The sequence below is a fragment of the Centruroides sculpturatus genome, unplaced genomic scaffold, assembly GCF_000671375.1.
Source record: "Centruroides sculpturatus isolate CEXI.00-Female unplaced genomic scaffold, Cexi_2.0 scaffold70, whole genome shotgun sequence".
NCBI lineage: Eukaryota > Metazoa > Arthropoda > Arachnida > Scorpiones > Buthidae > Centruroides > Centruroides sculpturatus.
In genome coordinates this window covers 935,583-949,651 of record NW_019384571.1, presented here as the reverse complement: position 1 = coordinate 949,651, position 14,069 = coordinate 935,583, and the positions used below count along the sequence as shown (strand labels likewise).

The 14,069-nt window shown below is 33.4% G+C and overlaps 1 protein-coding gene across 1 annotated transcript; it reads right to left on the bottom strand.

Annotated features, from left to right (window-relative positions):
• Positions 1 to 9,774: 9,774 nt before the first annotated feature.
• On the bottom strand, positions 9,775 to 13,799 carry LOC111624178 (phospholipase D Hl-PLD1-like). The gene is made up of 6 exons (XM_023366987.1): positions 13,669 to 13,799; positions 13,316 to 13,559; positions 10,680 to 10,814; positions 10,487 to 10,603; positions 10,184 to 10,415; positions 9,775 to 10,120 (listed from the first exon to the last, which is right to left on the bottom strand). The coding sequence occupies exons 1-6, from the start codon at positions 13,711 to 13,713 to the stop codon at positions 9,850 to 9,852; spliced, it is 1,044 nt and encodes a 347-aa protein (XP_023222755.1). The 5' UTR covers positions 13,714 to 13,799; the 3' UTR covers positions 9,775 to 9,849.
• Between the last annotated feature and the right edge of the window lie 270 nt (positions 13,800 to 14,069).

Genomic DNA, 14,069 nt, shown 5'->3' with positions numbered 1-14,069 from the left:
TTAAAAACAAGAAAATTTAATATTTTAAAATTATATGTAAATGCACCATCTTGCCCCATCCATGGGGTAAGATGGGGATATTATTTTTATATACAAGGACAAATTAAAATGATTAAACTGTCGTTTTCTTCAATATTGGCACAAGAACAATGTGCCCATTTATCACAACGACTACATTTAGCCCACTCTCTGTAGATACAGAGTATAACCCTCCACAATAGAGGCATTATGTGTCATTTGTCTTTTGTTTCTTGTTAGGCCTACCCTTGCTGAAGGGGCCTGTTTGTCGTCTCTGCAGCAATAAAGTCTGCCTCCAAAAATACTTCTGGATTCATAGGCCATATTCATGGTCAACTTAGGGCTAGACGGGTACCCCATCTTATCCCCAACGTACACTTTTCATAATGACTGCAAACACAGGTAAACTTCATTTCAAAACTAAACAATTACAGTCTTAAAGGTTACTTCGAATACCATAATATCTTCATGTAAAAGGTAATGTAAAAGTTCACAATAATACTTTGTAGAGACTTTGTAGCAGGCGTAAAATTAGATGAAGTATTGCTGAAATATGGAAAACTGTCTTGCTTCTAAACAAAGAGAGCGATTTGGACGTTCTCTTGTCCCATGATCCCTTTTGAGGTTGATATTTAGTTCCCAAATAACAGCTAGATAAAATAACATCAACCACAAATAAACAGACGTTCCCTTCTTACCCCATGACCTCATCTTGCACCACCTTCCCCTATATCTTGCAAAAAACGTTAGTTATCAGGCAGAAGAATTTTTACGACACTACCAAATAAATGAAAATGTACCTAATAAATTTAGAGTGCAGTGAGCCGCATAAAAGTATTAAATGGGCCGCAGTGCGGCCCGCGGGCTGCGGGTTGGACATCCCTGGAATTGACCAATTAAATTTGATACTAAATTCACTACAACAAAAAAAGAGCTCTTCAACACAGCTTCCTTTCTACCTACTGCCCCTTCAAAACGAGTCCAAGAGAATTGGCCAAACGCTAGCGATAAGCACTATCGCTGGCGTTTGGCCAATTCTCTACAGCAGTTCAGACAGCGTAGGCGAAACGCCTACACTGTCTGAACTGCTGTAGTGGTGCAAGGAATATTGACGGCACAGCGATACTTTCAGGAAATGCTGTGCTTTCAAGTATAGTACTACCTTTCTTGGTAAGACTGCAAACAGCTATTAAGACATAGGAAGGAGACAAAGGCCCACCAGTGGCCAAGCGGTCTTCGCACCCTGAACACTGGGAGTTCGGTCGTGGGTTCGCACCTCGCTCGGACGGGCTGACCACGTGGAGTTTTCTGGGTTTTCTCCACGTCTATAATGCCTAAATAGGGGCCAGTTTCCCTTAAAAAGACCTCCCGGAAGGCATACCCACTAGGCAGATCGCCCAAGTGTTGCGTTGCCATAACTAAACAAACAAACTTAGGAAGGAGACATACTTCGCCTAATCAAGGAAACATCGATAGAGATGGACAACAGTTAGCCAGTGTTGTATTAAACTACATAATCAACTACTAGTTACAATTACTATTTCAAATTAACACTTAATCTACTAGTTAACTACATGTTTAGTTTCAACTACTCTAACTACTTTCTTTTTAATTCAGCAGTTCTTTTAAAAACACTATAATGTTGTTTTGGCATAATCTATTATATAAAACAGTAAAATGCCTTGCTTTTTATGAAGGTCGGTTCAATTTTTTTTACACGTTTTTGAGCAATTGTAGCATTAGAAATTTACATGTTGCCAGTTGATAAAAGCCAAATTTGAACAAAAACAGCCAATCAGATATCGCTTAGTTTTGCTACGTACTGTACTGCACATGTGTAAGAAAATACATGGCTTCTTAATATAAGTACTGTATATTTTTATTCTCTTTTGTACTTGAGTTGTATTATTACTTATTATTCTACTTCTTAAATGAAAGTTGTTTGCTTAAATTTTCATATAAAATCGGAAATTTAGAAAATAATATTAGTTTTAGTGTGTCTCACCAGTGGCTGAAACTACTTAACATTGGTAGCTAGTCACAGGTTCCTACCTCACCAATGGAGTTTTCCAAATTTTCTTCACCTGTCTAACACTTAAATAGGAGCCAGTTTCTCATAAAAGTCTTCCCGGAAGGCACGGTCTTCTTGGCAGATTGCGCAAGAAGTGTTGCATTGCCTTAAACCAGTGTTTTCAATCTTTTCTAATGGTGGCACCCCAACTTGGTAATTATTTTTGTAGCACCCCTACTTTTCATATATTTTGTACATGTATTTATAGTATGTATTAATTAGTTTAAATTGGGTACAGTATTTTCAATGAAATGATTTCAAAAGTATTCAATAATTTATAATTTTAATCTATATAGGCCTATATATATAAATGAGAATATTTGTTTGTTTTTTTTCTTCGCTATACACGTCTAGACCGTTTGACCAATTGTTACGAAACTCGACAGATATGTTTATATACCCCAACTTAAATAATGTCGTACATTCCACCCCAAAATATCAATTGGATTTCTTTAAATCAATTAATTTCTATTTACATTAGATTTGTTAATTTACACGTAGCGCCATCTATTGGCAAAACATTTAACAAAATAATAAAGTAAATATAATTCTTATAAAAAAGGATGTAAATTTAAAATTTATATATTACTAGCTGCAAGGACCCGCTTCGCTGGGTTTTTAAAAAGTAACGATAGTGAAGATTAAGATAATTACATTATAGCCAATCTTACCCGTTTTCACAGAATGCAAGAATTAGGTCCCCGTTTCCAGACTAATTAGAGAATTTTTACGTCGAGTCAAACGAACTATTTTCAATTTGATCAATTTTCTGGAACGTTTACAATTGTTCTGTAATCGAACCAATTCGAATTTAAATACGAATTCGAATTCGAAAATTTTAAAAATCGAAATAGAAAATCTTCCACTTTCGACCACTTTCAAGCCCATATCTCCCGCACTCTTATAGCTATCGAGACGCAACCACCATAGTGCACGAATGGAGACTTGGGGCTACTACCACATACAAACACCATTCACGTGCGATGTGTAGTTTTGGCTGAAAAGTGAATTATAGGGACACACACGTCCATTTTTATATATATATATATACTAGCTGTTACCCGCGACTTCGCCCGCGGTAGTTTTGTAAGCAAACCCCATTTATATTCAGTATTTCAACAATCATAGTAATTGTTATATAACACCTACCGCTGAAAATAATGATAATTGCCGAAAATCAACTAACTATTTTCAATTTGATCAATCGTTCTATAATCGAACCAATACGCAATAACAAATTCGAATTTAAAACGGTTCGAACATTTTTAAAATCGAAATGGATAAAAATATTTATAACAATGTCTGAAATGTTATTAATTTAATACACCTAAGTACTCGATGAAAACTATATTCTCTCCCTCACCCCCCGCGGGGAAATTTCTAAAAATCCCTTCTTAGTGTACATTCTCATGGCATACCCTACTACAACGCAGATAAAAACAAAAAATCGCATCTAAAATAGTACAATAGAAACCGTTCTTCCAGTTAAGTCTTAATTCTCTCCCTCTCTCCCCGAGGGGGAATTTCGAAAAATCCCTTCTTAGTGTGCATTGCCATGGCATACCCTACTAAAAGTCAGATAAAAACAAAATATCGCAACTAAAATAGCACAGTAGAAGCCGTTTTTCCGGTTAAGCCTTAATCCTCTCCCTCTCTCCCCGCGAGGGAATTTTGGAAAATCCCTTCTTAGTGTTCGTTTTCATGAGGTACCCTAACTGTGTACCAAATTTCACCTCTTTAGGTTCAGCGGTTTGCTCTAGGCAATGATGAATCAGTGAGTCAGTCAGTCAGGACAAGCAATTATATACAGTATATATAGATATAGATATTCATTTAATTACTTACTGTAACATGTAGCATATAGCACTTGCCTGCTTGAATCGAAAGAGTTATCCTGTGAAAAGTCTATAGTAAGTACAGTAAACCTCCCTATAAGACGGTAGATACGTTCCGTTCTTTACGAATCGATTTCTTACTAGTCTTTGCCAATCACAGTCCGACACGTGTGAAGTTTACGGACTACGGCTGTTTGAAAGGTTTTCTTCCATAAAATTAATCGATTCTAGACTAATTTGATTCCACATTTCCAAAACACGTATAATTTTTTGAGAATAATCCGTATAAACTATGCTATAAACAAAAAATTGTAGGATTACTTACCGAGTGTGCACCGTTCGACGACGCCATTGCATAAGCTTGTTTTCGTAGCAGAGCAGCACACCAAACAGCGGGCGCGTTTTCTGATAAGTTATTTTTCTGCGAAAAATTCGTTGAACTTTGGACACATCATTAATAGAAATAATTTGTATGACCGTTGAATAACAAATGTTTTTTTCACACGAAATGTATAAAATTACAGTACTGTATTAGACTTACAGTATCTAATTTATATACTGTACAGACGATAGTAAACTCGACTTACCCTCCTACTTTCTTTCTTTCTTCTTCTTCGATGGTGTTTATATGGAGATTTTAGCTCAATGTAGGCTCTTTCTCCGAGTAGACTTGTGTATGTGTATGATCGCTAGGCGACCGATTAGCCGGCTGTATCGAACAGCCATACGTACGCGCGGGAAATAAATGCCTTCCGGGAGGACTTTTATGGGGAACTGGCCTCCTATTCAGTCGTTATAGGCAAGGAGAAAACCCGGAAAACTCCAAGCAGCCAGCCTGTCCGACCGTGGCGCGAACCCACGACGAACCTCCCAGTCTTTAGGGTCTGGTCACCACTACGATGAGCGGCAACGGAGACCACTCGCCCACTGACTTACCCTCCTAAACTCCCCGTAGCCTGTAAGTAGTTCGGCTGCTCGTCCACTATTGGTCCAGATTCGACCAATCCTGTCGCGACACGAGTCGGCGATGACGTTTTACCGCATTTTACGAGTCTCTATTAGTGTCTTTATACAAATACGGTCGAAATTTTTTCGCCGCGATATACGAATTCGCATTATATGAACCCGTGTTATAGGGGGTCGACTGTACTTTATTACAACGTTTATTTATATGTAATAATAAAAACACAAACATACACAGTCTTGTATTTTTATTAGTCATGTTTTTTCCGTTTGAAAGGGTTAAAGAATCTGTCTAATGTCGATTGCTTTTCTCTTTTCTTCAGGGTTTTTCGAAATAATTAATAGCATTGCAATTGTAGAAATCCCCAAACTTCAACCTGGTTTGGATGCCATTCTACGACCGTTGTTCTGACATCTTCACACTTCTTCAAAGGATCTTTAATAACAGATATCGGCATTAATCCTATTTTTCAGAAGAAAACATCTCGCCGATTTTCTTGGTGTTCTTCATTCAAGAGTTCTTGGCGTTCTTCTGTCGTCAGATTCGTTTCACTTTCCATTATGAACTCTTCGATGTTCTTTATTTCTCAGATGTGATTTTTGTTACTCCTTTAGTTGCTTGAGTCTTCTTGATTATACAGTAATACCTCGACTTACGCTATCCCGACTTACGCGAACACGGAGTTACGCGATTTTCAAATCTCCTGGATTCGTCTTTTGTTTGAGCGCCACGCAACTCTTCACTACTCACTCCCCCGCACTATTGTTCAGCTTACATGTTCGGACGTGTAGCCCGGAATCGACATATAGCTACAATTTATTCTTTGTTATTTATTTCTGTGTTTGTTATATCTACGGAGACTCGAGAGACTCTACTATGTCATCCAAACGAAGTAGAACTGATTCTTCTGCATCAAACAAAAAAAGAAAAACTTTATCTTTGGAATGTAAAGTTAACATTATTAACTTTGATATAAAAATGAAACTTTGTGAATTGGCAAAGTTTGATCTACCGGAATCGACGGTCTGAACAATTATAAAAGGTAAAGAAAAAATTCTCGAAGCTGTGAAAAATGCTCAATCTTTAAATTCAATCATCATTCGTAAACGTCACGGTATTATCGCTGAGATGAAAACAATGTTAAAATTATGGTGCGATAATTAAGTAAATGTGAAAAATTGTATAATAATATAATTTGTTATACATATGTATTATCTAAGATTTTATTAGACATTTTTTTCTAAATTATTGTTTTATTCAGTCTCTGGCCCCAATTAAAAATTATTCGTATGTATTTATATGCGAAATTACACCCCGACTTACGCGAATTCGACTTACGCGGTTATCGCGGAGCGGGGCCAAATTCCAAAAAGCTGGCCAAAAGTCAAAAGTGTTATCAATTTGGCTGAAAGTCAGTATTCGAAGGTTTTCGGGATCGCTGATTACGAATCCGAAGTCAAAATTTGAAATAAAAACAAAATGACGGATTTAACACGAACCACTTTTATAGAAAAAGTACAAAATAAATCCATATATTGTTTAATACGATAAAACATACAATCAGTTGATTAAAAGTTCATGCATCGTCATCCAAAGAATAATTTGATTCACAATCAGATGATTCAACTTTGAAATCGCTGGAGCTTCCTGTACTTGCTGGTATACGTGGCGCAACTAACAATAAAACTGCTTCTGGAAGCAATGACTTTGAGTTTTTTCGAGGTAATTCGCACAAACTCGAAATAAACGGATCGGATATTAATAATAGGCGTAAAATAATGTCTTCCACTGTTTTCACTCGGGAACTTTTCTTGCAAAATCTTCTCGAAACTTTTTAATGTATTTATTAGTAGACTCTTGAGCGTCTTCAGACATCTGCCCTATCGGCAATACCGATGAATTTATCACTTCTGCACCATGAATCAATATCTTATGTGCCGAAGTTGGCATGCAGAACCACGGATATAACTGCACAAAGTAACGAGCTGTCTGTAAGGCATAATCTTGAAATTCTATGAAATCGATTTCATGGCCACACGAAATTGTCTGCAATATGACATGGAAACGCTTAATCAAGTCCTCATCAACCCCTGTAATAGCAGCAGAAATGCTTGAGTTTTCGAAAAATTGTCGAGCGGTATTCTCATCATTCGAGCTACCGAAACCAGGCTTTGGTTGATCGACTATTAGACCCAATTCTATACGGAAACCCTTCTGTATATTCGTTTTTCAGAATCTTATTTCTTTATTTTCTTTATCACTATGCGCTTGCCACAGTTTGATTTCAAGCTTATATGCTACATGCAAACAATATTCAAAACACCAGACAAATTCAAGAAAAAGAGCAAAACATTCCGCGTCATTAATGTACAAAATTCAGAAAACTATGTTTTACATTGCAAGAACTCGCACCAATGACACAGTTGCAGCTAGTTGCAGCTAGTTTTAATTTTTTTCATTCAATAATAGTTCCATCTACAACATGCGATCGGTCCAGTCGCAGAACTCTACAGAATTTATGAACTTTTCTCTACATGTTTAAAATTTTCTGTTGTAATCTTCCGTTCATTTTCGTACAAATCATTCGTTTACTGTTATCATATAAAATATTATTATCAATTTTGTGTTACATAATGATATTCTACTTACTTGCAGCTGCAGATTCCATTTTTTAAATTTAAATTCCATTGACTTTTAGAGATTTGGCACCCTCTTGAATATAGCGTAGAAATCTTTGCTTACTGCATGACGCCTCTAGCTCGATTGAGGATCCTCTTTCAACTGAACTACAATAGCAGGTATAAAGGATAGGGGATGCTAAAGTATAGAATTCGACCTTTGGACTCTTATCCAACCTAACCCACGACTAGAAATTACCGGTACTTAAACTCTATTTTTCTACTTTTGGCCAGCTTTTTAGGATTTGGTCCCACTGTGCGTCGGTCCCACCTATCGCGTAAGATCGGGGTATTACTGTACAGTATTTTTCTTAAATAAGATTGAACTGCGGTTTACTGTAGACCTGTTCACGTCATACTGCCCAGTAACATTAGGCATCTTCTGCCCACTCTCTACCTTTGCTATTATACTCTCACCTTTCGAAAAGAAAAACAGACGCAAAACTTAATGAGTGCCTACCCGACAGTCTCGCGAATACATAAAAGAATTATTTTTCTCAGAAAAATAAAAGGCTTGAATTACAAGGGAGAATTTCAAAGTTCGGAGGAATACTATCCGATCGGTATATACCGGCTTGAGCGTCGATGTCAACGTCTCCCACACCGAAAAGTTTCGAATTGTTGCCCGAAGACAAGGGAAGACCAATCAGTATTCATTATTTTACGTCGCTTCTTGTTGTGTTTGTTCTGTGCGGTGTTCGTTATCCGATCATGTGTTCGTTGTCCGAACATAAAAATCTTTCGCGAAAGTGTTCGTTAACCGATCACCCACTGTATTTAATTTTCCACATCTAACAACGGGTTTTTTTCAATTTTGAACGATACTTTCTTAATTCTAATAAGCGTCCTTCATTAACCCAGTGGACAAAACCACCGAACACTGGTAGTTAGTCGTTGGTTTAAACATGACCAACGTGAAGTTTTCCGAGTTTTCTAACTTCCAAAAAGGGCCCAGCTTCCCATAAGTTTTTTCGGGTAAATAAACTAAAGTAATTCTAACGATCAGTTTCAACATTTCATTCCAAAATTTACGGTGACATCGTCACAATGTCGGGCTGCAATTTTTCGTCACAATGTTATAAATTCTTTTAGTGATGGCTTGCCCTTGTACAGTACATCATACGTTTCTTGTCAGAAATAATCATGTCAGTCATCTATCTAACTCCGTTCAGGTAAAAATTTTGAATTGGAGTAACGTGACTTCCGTTCTAAACCGGAAGTTCCTATATCGTTAATCTCCTGTCTCTAAGCTTTCCACATCTGGTTTCGACTTTCATCTAATTCTTTCTCGAGATTAAGGACGGACAGACGACAGTGGGAATTTATAGGTCTACAATTTTTTCGAATTTCAGCCCACTAATTTTTCTATAAACGCGATATTTACGAGAATGTATTTCTCATGTAGTTTGTACAATCTTTTACACATATCTATCACATAAAAGCAATTATTCTCGCATTTTGATAATTTTTTTTACTTAAATAAGTCATATAAAGATTTTAGGACGTTAAGGTTAACAACTTCGATCACGTTCATCACAACCATCCAACACGGATCACTTTTCAAATATTAATTGTAGATGATTATTCAAACATTATATTAATAGCCGCGTAAATTAAAACTTCTGCCGCGTATATAAAGGGGTTAATTCAATTAATTTTGCGCGTTAATCAAATCCCACGTTAAGCAAGGGGTACCTGTATATAAACTTTGACGATATTATTGACAATTTTTCTAACAGAAAAGTTAGTAAAATATCAATTTAAGACGGGAATTGTTTTAATCAAACTCTTCAATTTTTTTTCTATGTAATAATTTTAAATTATTTATTGTATTTTTTCCTTTGTTTCCTTTGTAATGCTCACAGAGCTTTTTGCTCTGTGAAGCATTAAGAAAGCTTCTTATCTATGCCCAATTATTAGTTCTCTTAGGTCAGAGTTTTTCATCCTGGGTAGACATGCCGACGGGAGATGCTCGGAGCACTTTTAGGAAGTTGTTCAGTGATTTTATTCACTCGACCACAGTGTTTAGTGGTTTTGTCTATTAAGAATATTGAAGATGAAAATTATTTTGAAAGTAATAATAAATAGTGTGAAAGTGAAAAAATAATAATATGAAAACTGTTTTCTTAAAAGATTTTTAATTAAAATAATCTAGGAATATTTATTTATATATGTCAGTGAAAAAATTATAATAAATGAATAAGTAAATTATTATTTTATCATTTAATTTATTAAAGTTAAAATCAAGTAACTCAAATTCGTTTCGAGGCATTGTTTAACTTTTTAATTTCTAGATGATTTATTCGAAATGAATAAAGGCCTGATTGTTTTATAATATCTCACCATACCAGAATAGTAACTTTCTTCATCAAGAAGAGAGTATTCACATTCAAGTATGGTGCGATCACTATATTCAACTTTCTTTGTTCTGTGTATCTTTCTCCATGGATTATCTTCGATGGTGGCTAATCTGTGAGTAGAAGAAAATTCTTTTTCTGACAAGACATAAACAAACCTGTGAGGATAATTAGTGATAATTCCATCCACACCAACCCTGTAAAATAAAATGAGTTAACAAAACTTGCAATAACTGAATCTATTTACAATGAAGCTTTACCTGAGTGAATATCTCATGGTACTCCATTTATCCAACGTCCAATAATATACTTTATTCAGCGAATCCCATTCGATATGAGAATCTCTCTTCTTCAGAACTTCCAAAAGACGTTTTGATGAACGAGGTAGACAATTAGTTATTCCATCACCTTGCCATATTGATCCAGTGATATTTAACTTCTCATACGTTTTACGAATAACTTCGAGACCTTCGTTACCCGAAATATCCCATCCTGTAAAACATATTCAAGTATAAATACCTAAAAGTATCCAGCTACTCAAATATTTTCTGTGTACTCATTACCTATTTTATAATCCATATGATTGTATCCCATTTTCTTCAGAGTGTCCTTAAATCCGACTACGAAATCAATATCGGTTGTATAAGGAAATGATAGTAAAATCCAAAGTTTAGAATTACCTGTAAAAATACAAGAATAATAGTTATTAATCCATTTACTTTATATATTATTTATAAATTTTTAAAAGTAAAATACCTGATCCTGACCACAAATAACGTATAATTTTCTCAGCTACATCACTTCCCGCTTTATATTTTAATTTATCATTCATCCCGGATATTTTATTATCAATCATCAATAAGACGAAGTTCTTTCTAAATTTTGGGCTCGCTAAAATAATTTAAAAAAATTAGCAATTCAATATTATGCTTATACTTATTATACATATTTACTTTAATTACGTAATTAATTCAATAAATATATTTTTCCTTTCTCTGAATATTTTATACTATATTTTATCACTTGACGAAAATGTTTTCAATTTATATTTGTTTTCATGATCCTAGGTATGGTAACCTCGCTACCCCATTGTGGGTTTGATTAGCTTGAAAAATGCCTTCTTAATATTTAGTTTATTGATTGAGTTTCATATTAGTTAATAGAATAATTGATAAGATTATTATTTCTTATTGAAAAGATTCTAAACGATGAATTATCGTAATTTAGGAAATTGAATGCAGTAAATTCGCGATTATCCGGCTAAATGTGGCTGAGGCCAAGCCAGGTAACAGGGATATTGAAGATAAGGTATTTCCTTTGAAGTCAATGCATCCTACATGTTATTTATTTTTCAGTTGTAATTTTTACGGTATATATGATAATGTTTCAATACAAAATTTTCAGCAAAAGTAAGCCGGTAAGACGTCTGCAATTATCATAACGCATTATCCGCGGAAAATCGTATGTTTTAGGAAAATGTATGTAATCGCATTTTTACATGATATTATTATTTAATAATAATAAATAAAAAGTTCAAAATAATTATAAAAATATAATTATTTTGTACTTTTTATTACAATAGTAAAGTATTATTATGTTCATATGAAAAAAACTTTATGATCTATCTAATCGGGCTTGAAATAAGGAGAACTGGATAATCGCGAGTCTACAGTACAAAATTTTTATTTAATTTTTTAAATTTTATTTTTATCTATCAGTATATATGAATAAACTTATTCCAAACGAAATTACAAAGATCTATCTTAAATTGCTGAATTATCTATATCAAAACAATAAATAAATAACGTATTCTCTGATATTTTTATATTTATAGCATTATATTTTCTCAATAGAATTTTACTAGACCTAAGTTATGTTTAATAATCTGAAAAAATACATTTTTTTAAAGAGTAATATTCAGAAATCAGAAATTACAACTTAAGTTATTAAATTTGTAAATACTTTTGAGTAATTTATGAATTAATAAACTTATATTACATTTTAATACAGTTAATTTCTCCAACAATACATTAGAATTAATTTGTTCTATATATTTCTGTATTTTTATAGCCGTATAAGTCAAATTTATTTCTTAATATAAAGTTTACCATAAATTACATAAGTTTCAATGTAAAGTTTCAGATAATTATAAAATGGTTTGGTTAATGGCTTGGTTAATGGGGTAAGGCAACGTAGGGAGAGCTGCCAAGGGAGATAGATGGCTGCAAAATGACTTTCTATGGAAAATTGGTCTCCTGTTTAAGTATTAGACACGTAAAGAAAACCTCTGAAAACTCCACGCGCCTGGCCATTCGGTCGGACGGAAATCCGAGACCAACTAGCAGTGTTTAGTGAGGTGGCCCATTACAAAATAATGGAGGTATGCAAAGGAAGTAACGACCAACAGTACTAAGTAAACAAATGAAAACAGCATTGCCTAAATGAGTTTGAAATTTGGATTATAATTACATTACTTTAAATTAAAATTAGAATTTTCACAAAATATTTCATCGAGAAAATTTCTCAAATTTCAGAGATAATAAAATTCTAACAGTTCAAAACCCCTAACTCTAAATTTAACATGTCTGCAGCATTTTGTGCTTCTCAAACACATGTACACCAACTATAAGAGCAGACGACAATCTATTATAAAAACATTGGTTCAATGACTGCACGCACCTAATTACACTAGGCGTAAATTGTAAAAATGAGTCAAATAAATGTAAACACCCTTCGTATAGCGGAAGTAAGTTAAACGGCGACATAGGTAAGTTAGCTATGTATAACAAGAGTATCAAATGTCCTTCAATAGGATCCAATTGTTGTTATAATAAATTATTCAAAATAAATTTATGTGAAAAAATGTTTTAGATAATACAATTTATTTACATATCATTTTTGCTCAGTTAGATTTTATTGAGTAACTGAAATTGTACAGTACTTGTTATATTAAGAAAATATTTAATTAAAATAAATGATTTTAAGGTAACTATCAATACTATTATAGAAAAAAAATCTGCTGAACTAAACAGAAATAGAGATTCGTTAAATAAATTACTTTGAGTTTGTTTTTATAAAATTTTATTTATACAAATAAAAATAATTTAGCCAAATGTTGTGTAATTTTTGATTTAGCGAATCTTTTGTAAATATTATTTATCTTTTGACAGATATGCATCTAGAATATGGTATTAAAAAGATGTTAAAATATTAAAATTTTTTAATTTTAAATATTTTAGGTCAATTAGCTTTAATTTCAAAAAATCAATTAGTCGAATTCTTTCTCTAATTAGAAACTTGCTTCTCTTTATTAAAAGAAAAATATACTATTTTAAACTTACAAATATCTATTCACTATAAAAGACTAATTTTTATAAAATGAATTTGCTTACTTGGATCTGTCAATTCTCTTATATAAGAAAGATAATCTTCAACCGCAGCATATTTCTTACAACTACGAAAACAATCACAAGGATATCCGTGATAGGTCCATTCAGCATTTCCATATTTATCGAAACTGAAATCAGCTTCTATAGCATTTGCTCCGAGATCCAAAAATTGATCAATTTGCCATAATGCATTGACCATATGGCCAATATTCCAAATAGGAATTACTTCAGCATAGTTTGCAAAAATCTGAAAGAAAAAATCCCATGGTCAAAAAATTTAAATAAATAATATTTAGCTAATTTTAACTTTGAAAATAAATATTGAAATTATAATTTTATTTAATATGCAAAATTACCTGAATGAAAAGCGCAAAAATGCTAAACAACCATCTATAAATCATCTTGTTTGTCTGGGAATGTTTGGGCGCCAAGACACTATTAATATGATCTTCGTCAAGGTCATCGAAATTATCTAATTTTCCGATTAAACATGACAGCTGTTACTCTAAAATATTCCTTTGATAATACAATTCTGCTCAGATAGAGTACTCGATAAACACAAAAAGTTTATGGAAAATTACAACTTGCTTACGTGTAACATGAATTAGTCAATGAAGGAAAGAAAGATGCTTAATTTTAAATAGCTTGCAGATTATTTTCAATCTTTATAATGTCTAAACATTAGTTTCTTGATGAATATTTAAAATGAAAGAAATTCAACATTATAATTTTTTTGTTTGTTTCTTTTATCTAAATT

Coding starts and splice junctions, on each gene's coding strand:
- LOC111624178 (XM_023366987.1), bottom strand. CDS start 13,713: ATGATTTATAGATGGTTGTTTAGCATTTTTGCGCTTTTCATTCAG. Junction 10,815..13,315: donor AAGAGAATTGACAGATCCAA/GTAAGCAAATTC, acceptor AAATTATTTTAG/CGAGCCCAAAATTTAGAAAG. Junction 10,604..10,679: donor TTATTTGTGGTCAGGATCAG/GTATTTTACTTT, acceptor GTATTTTTACAG/GTAATTCTAAACTTTGGATT.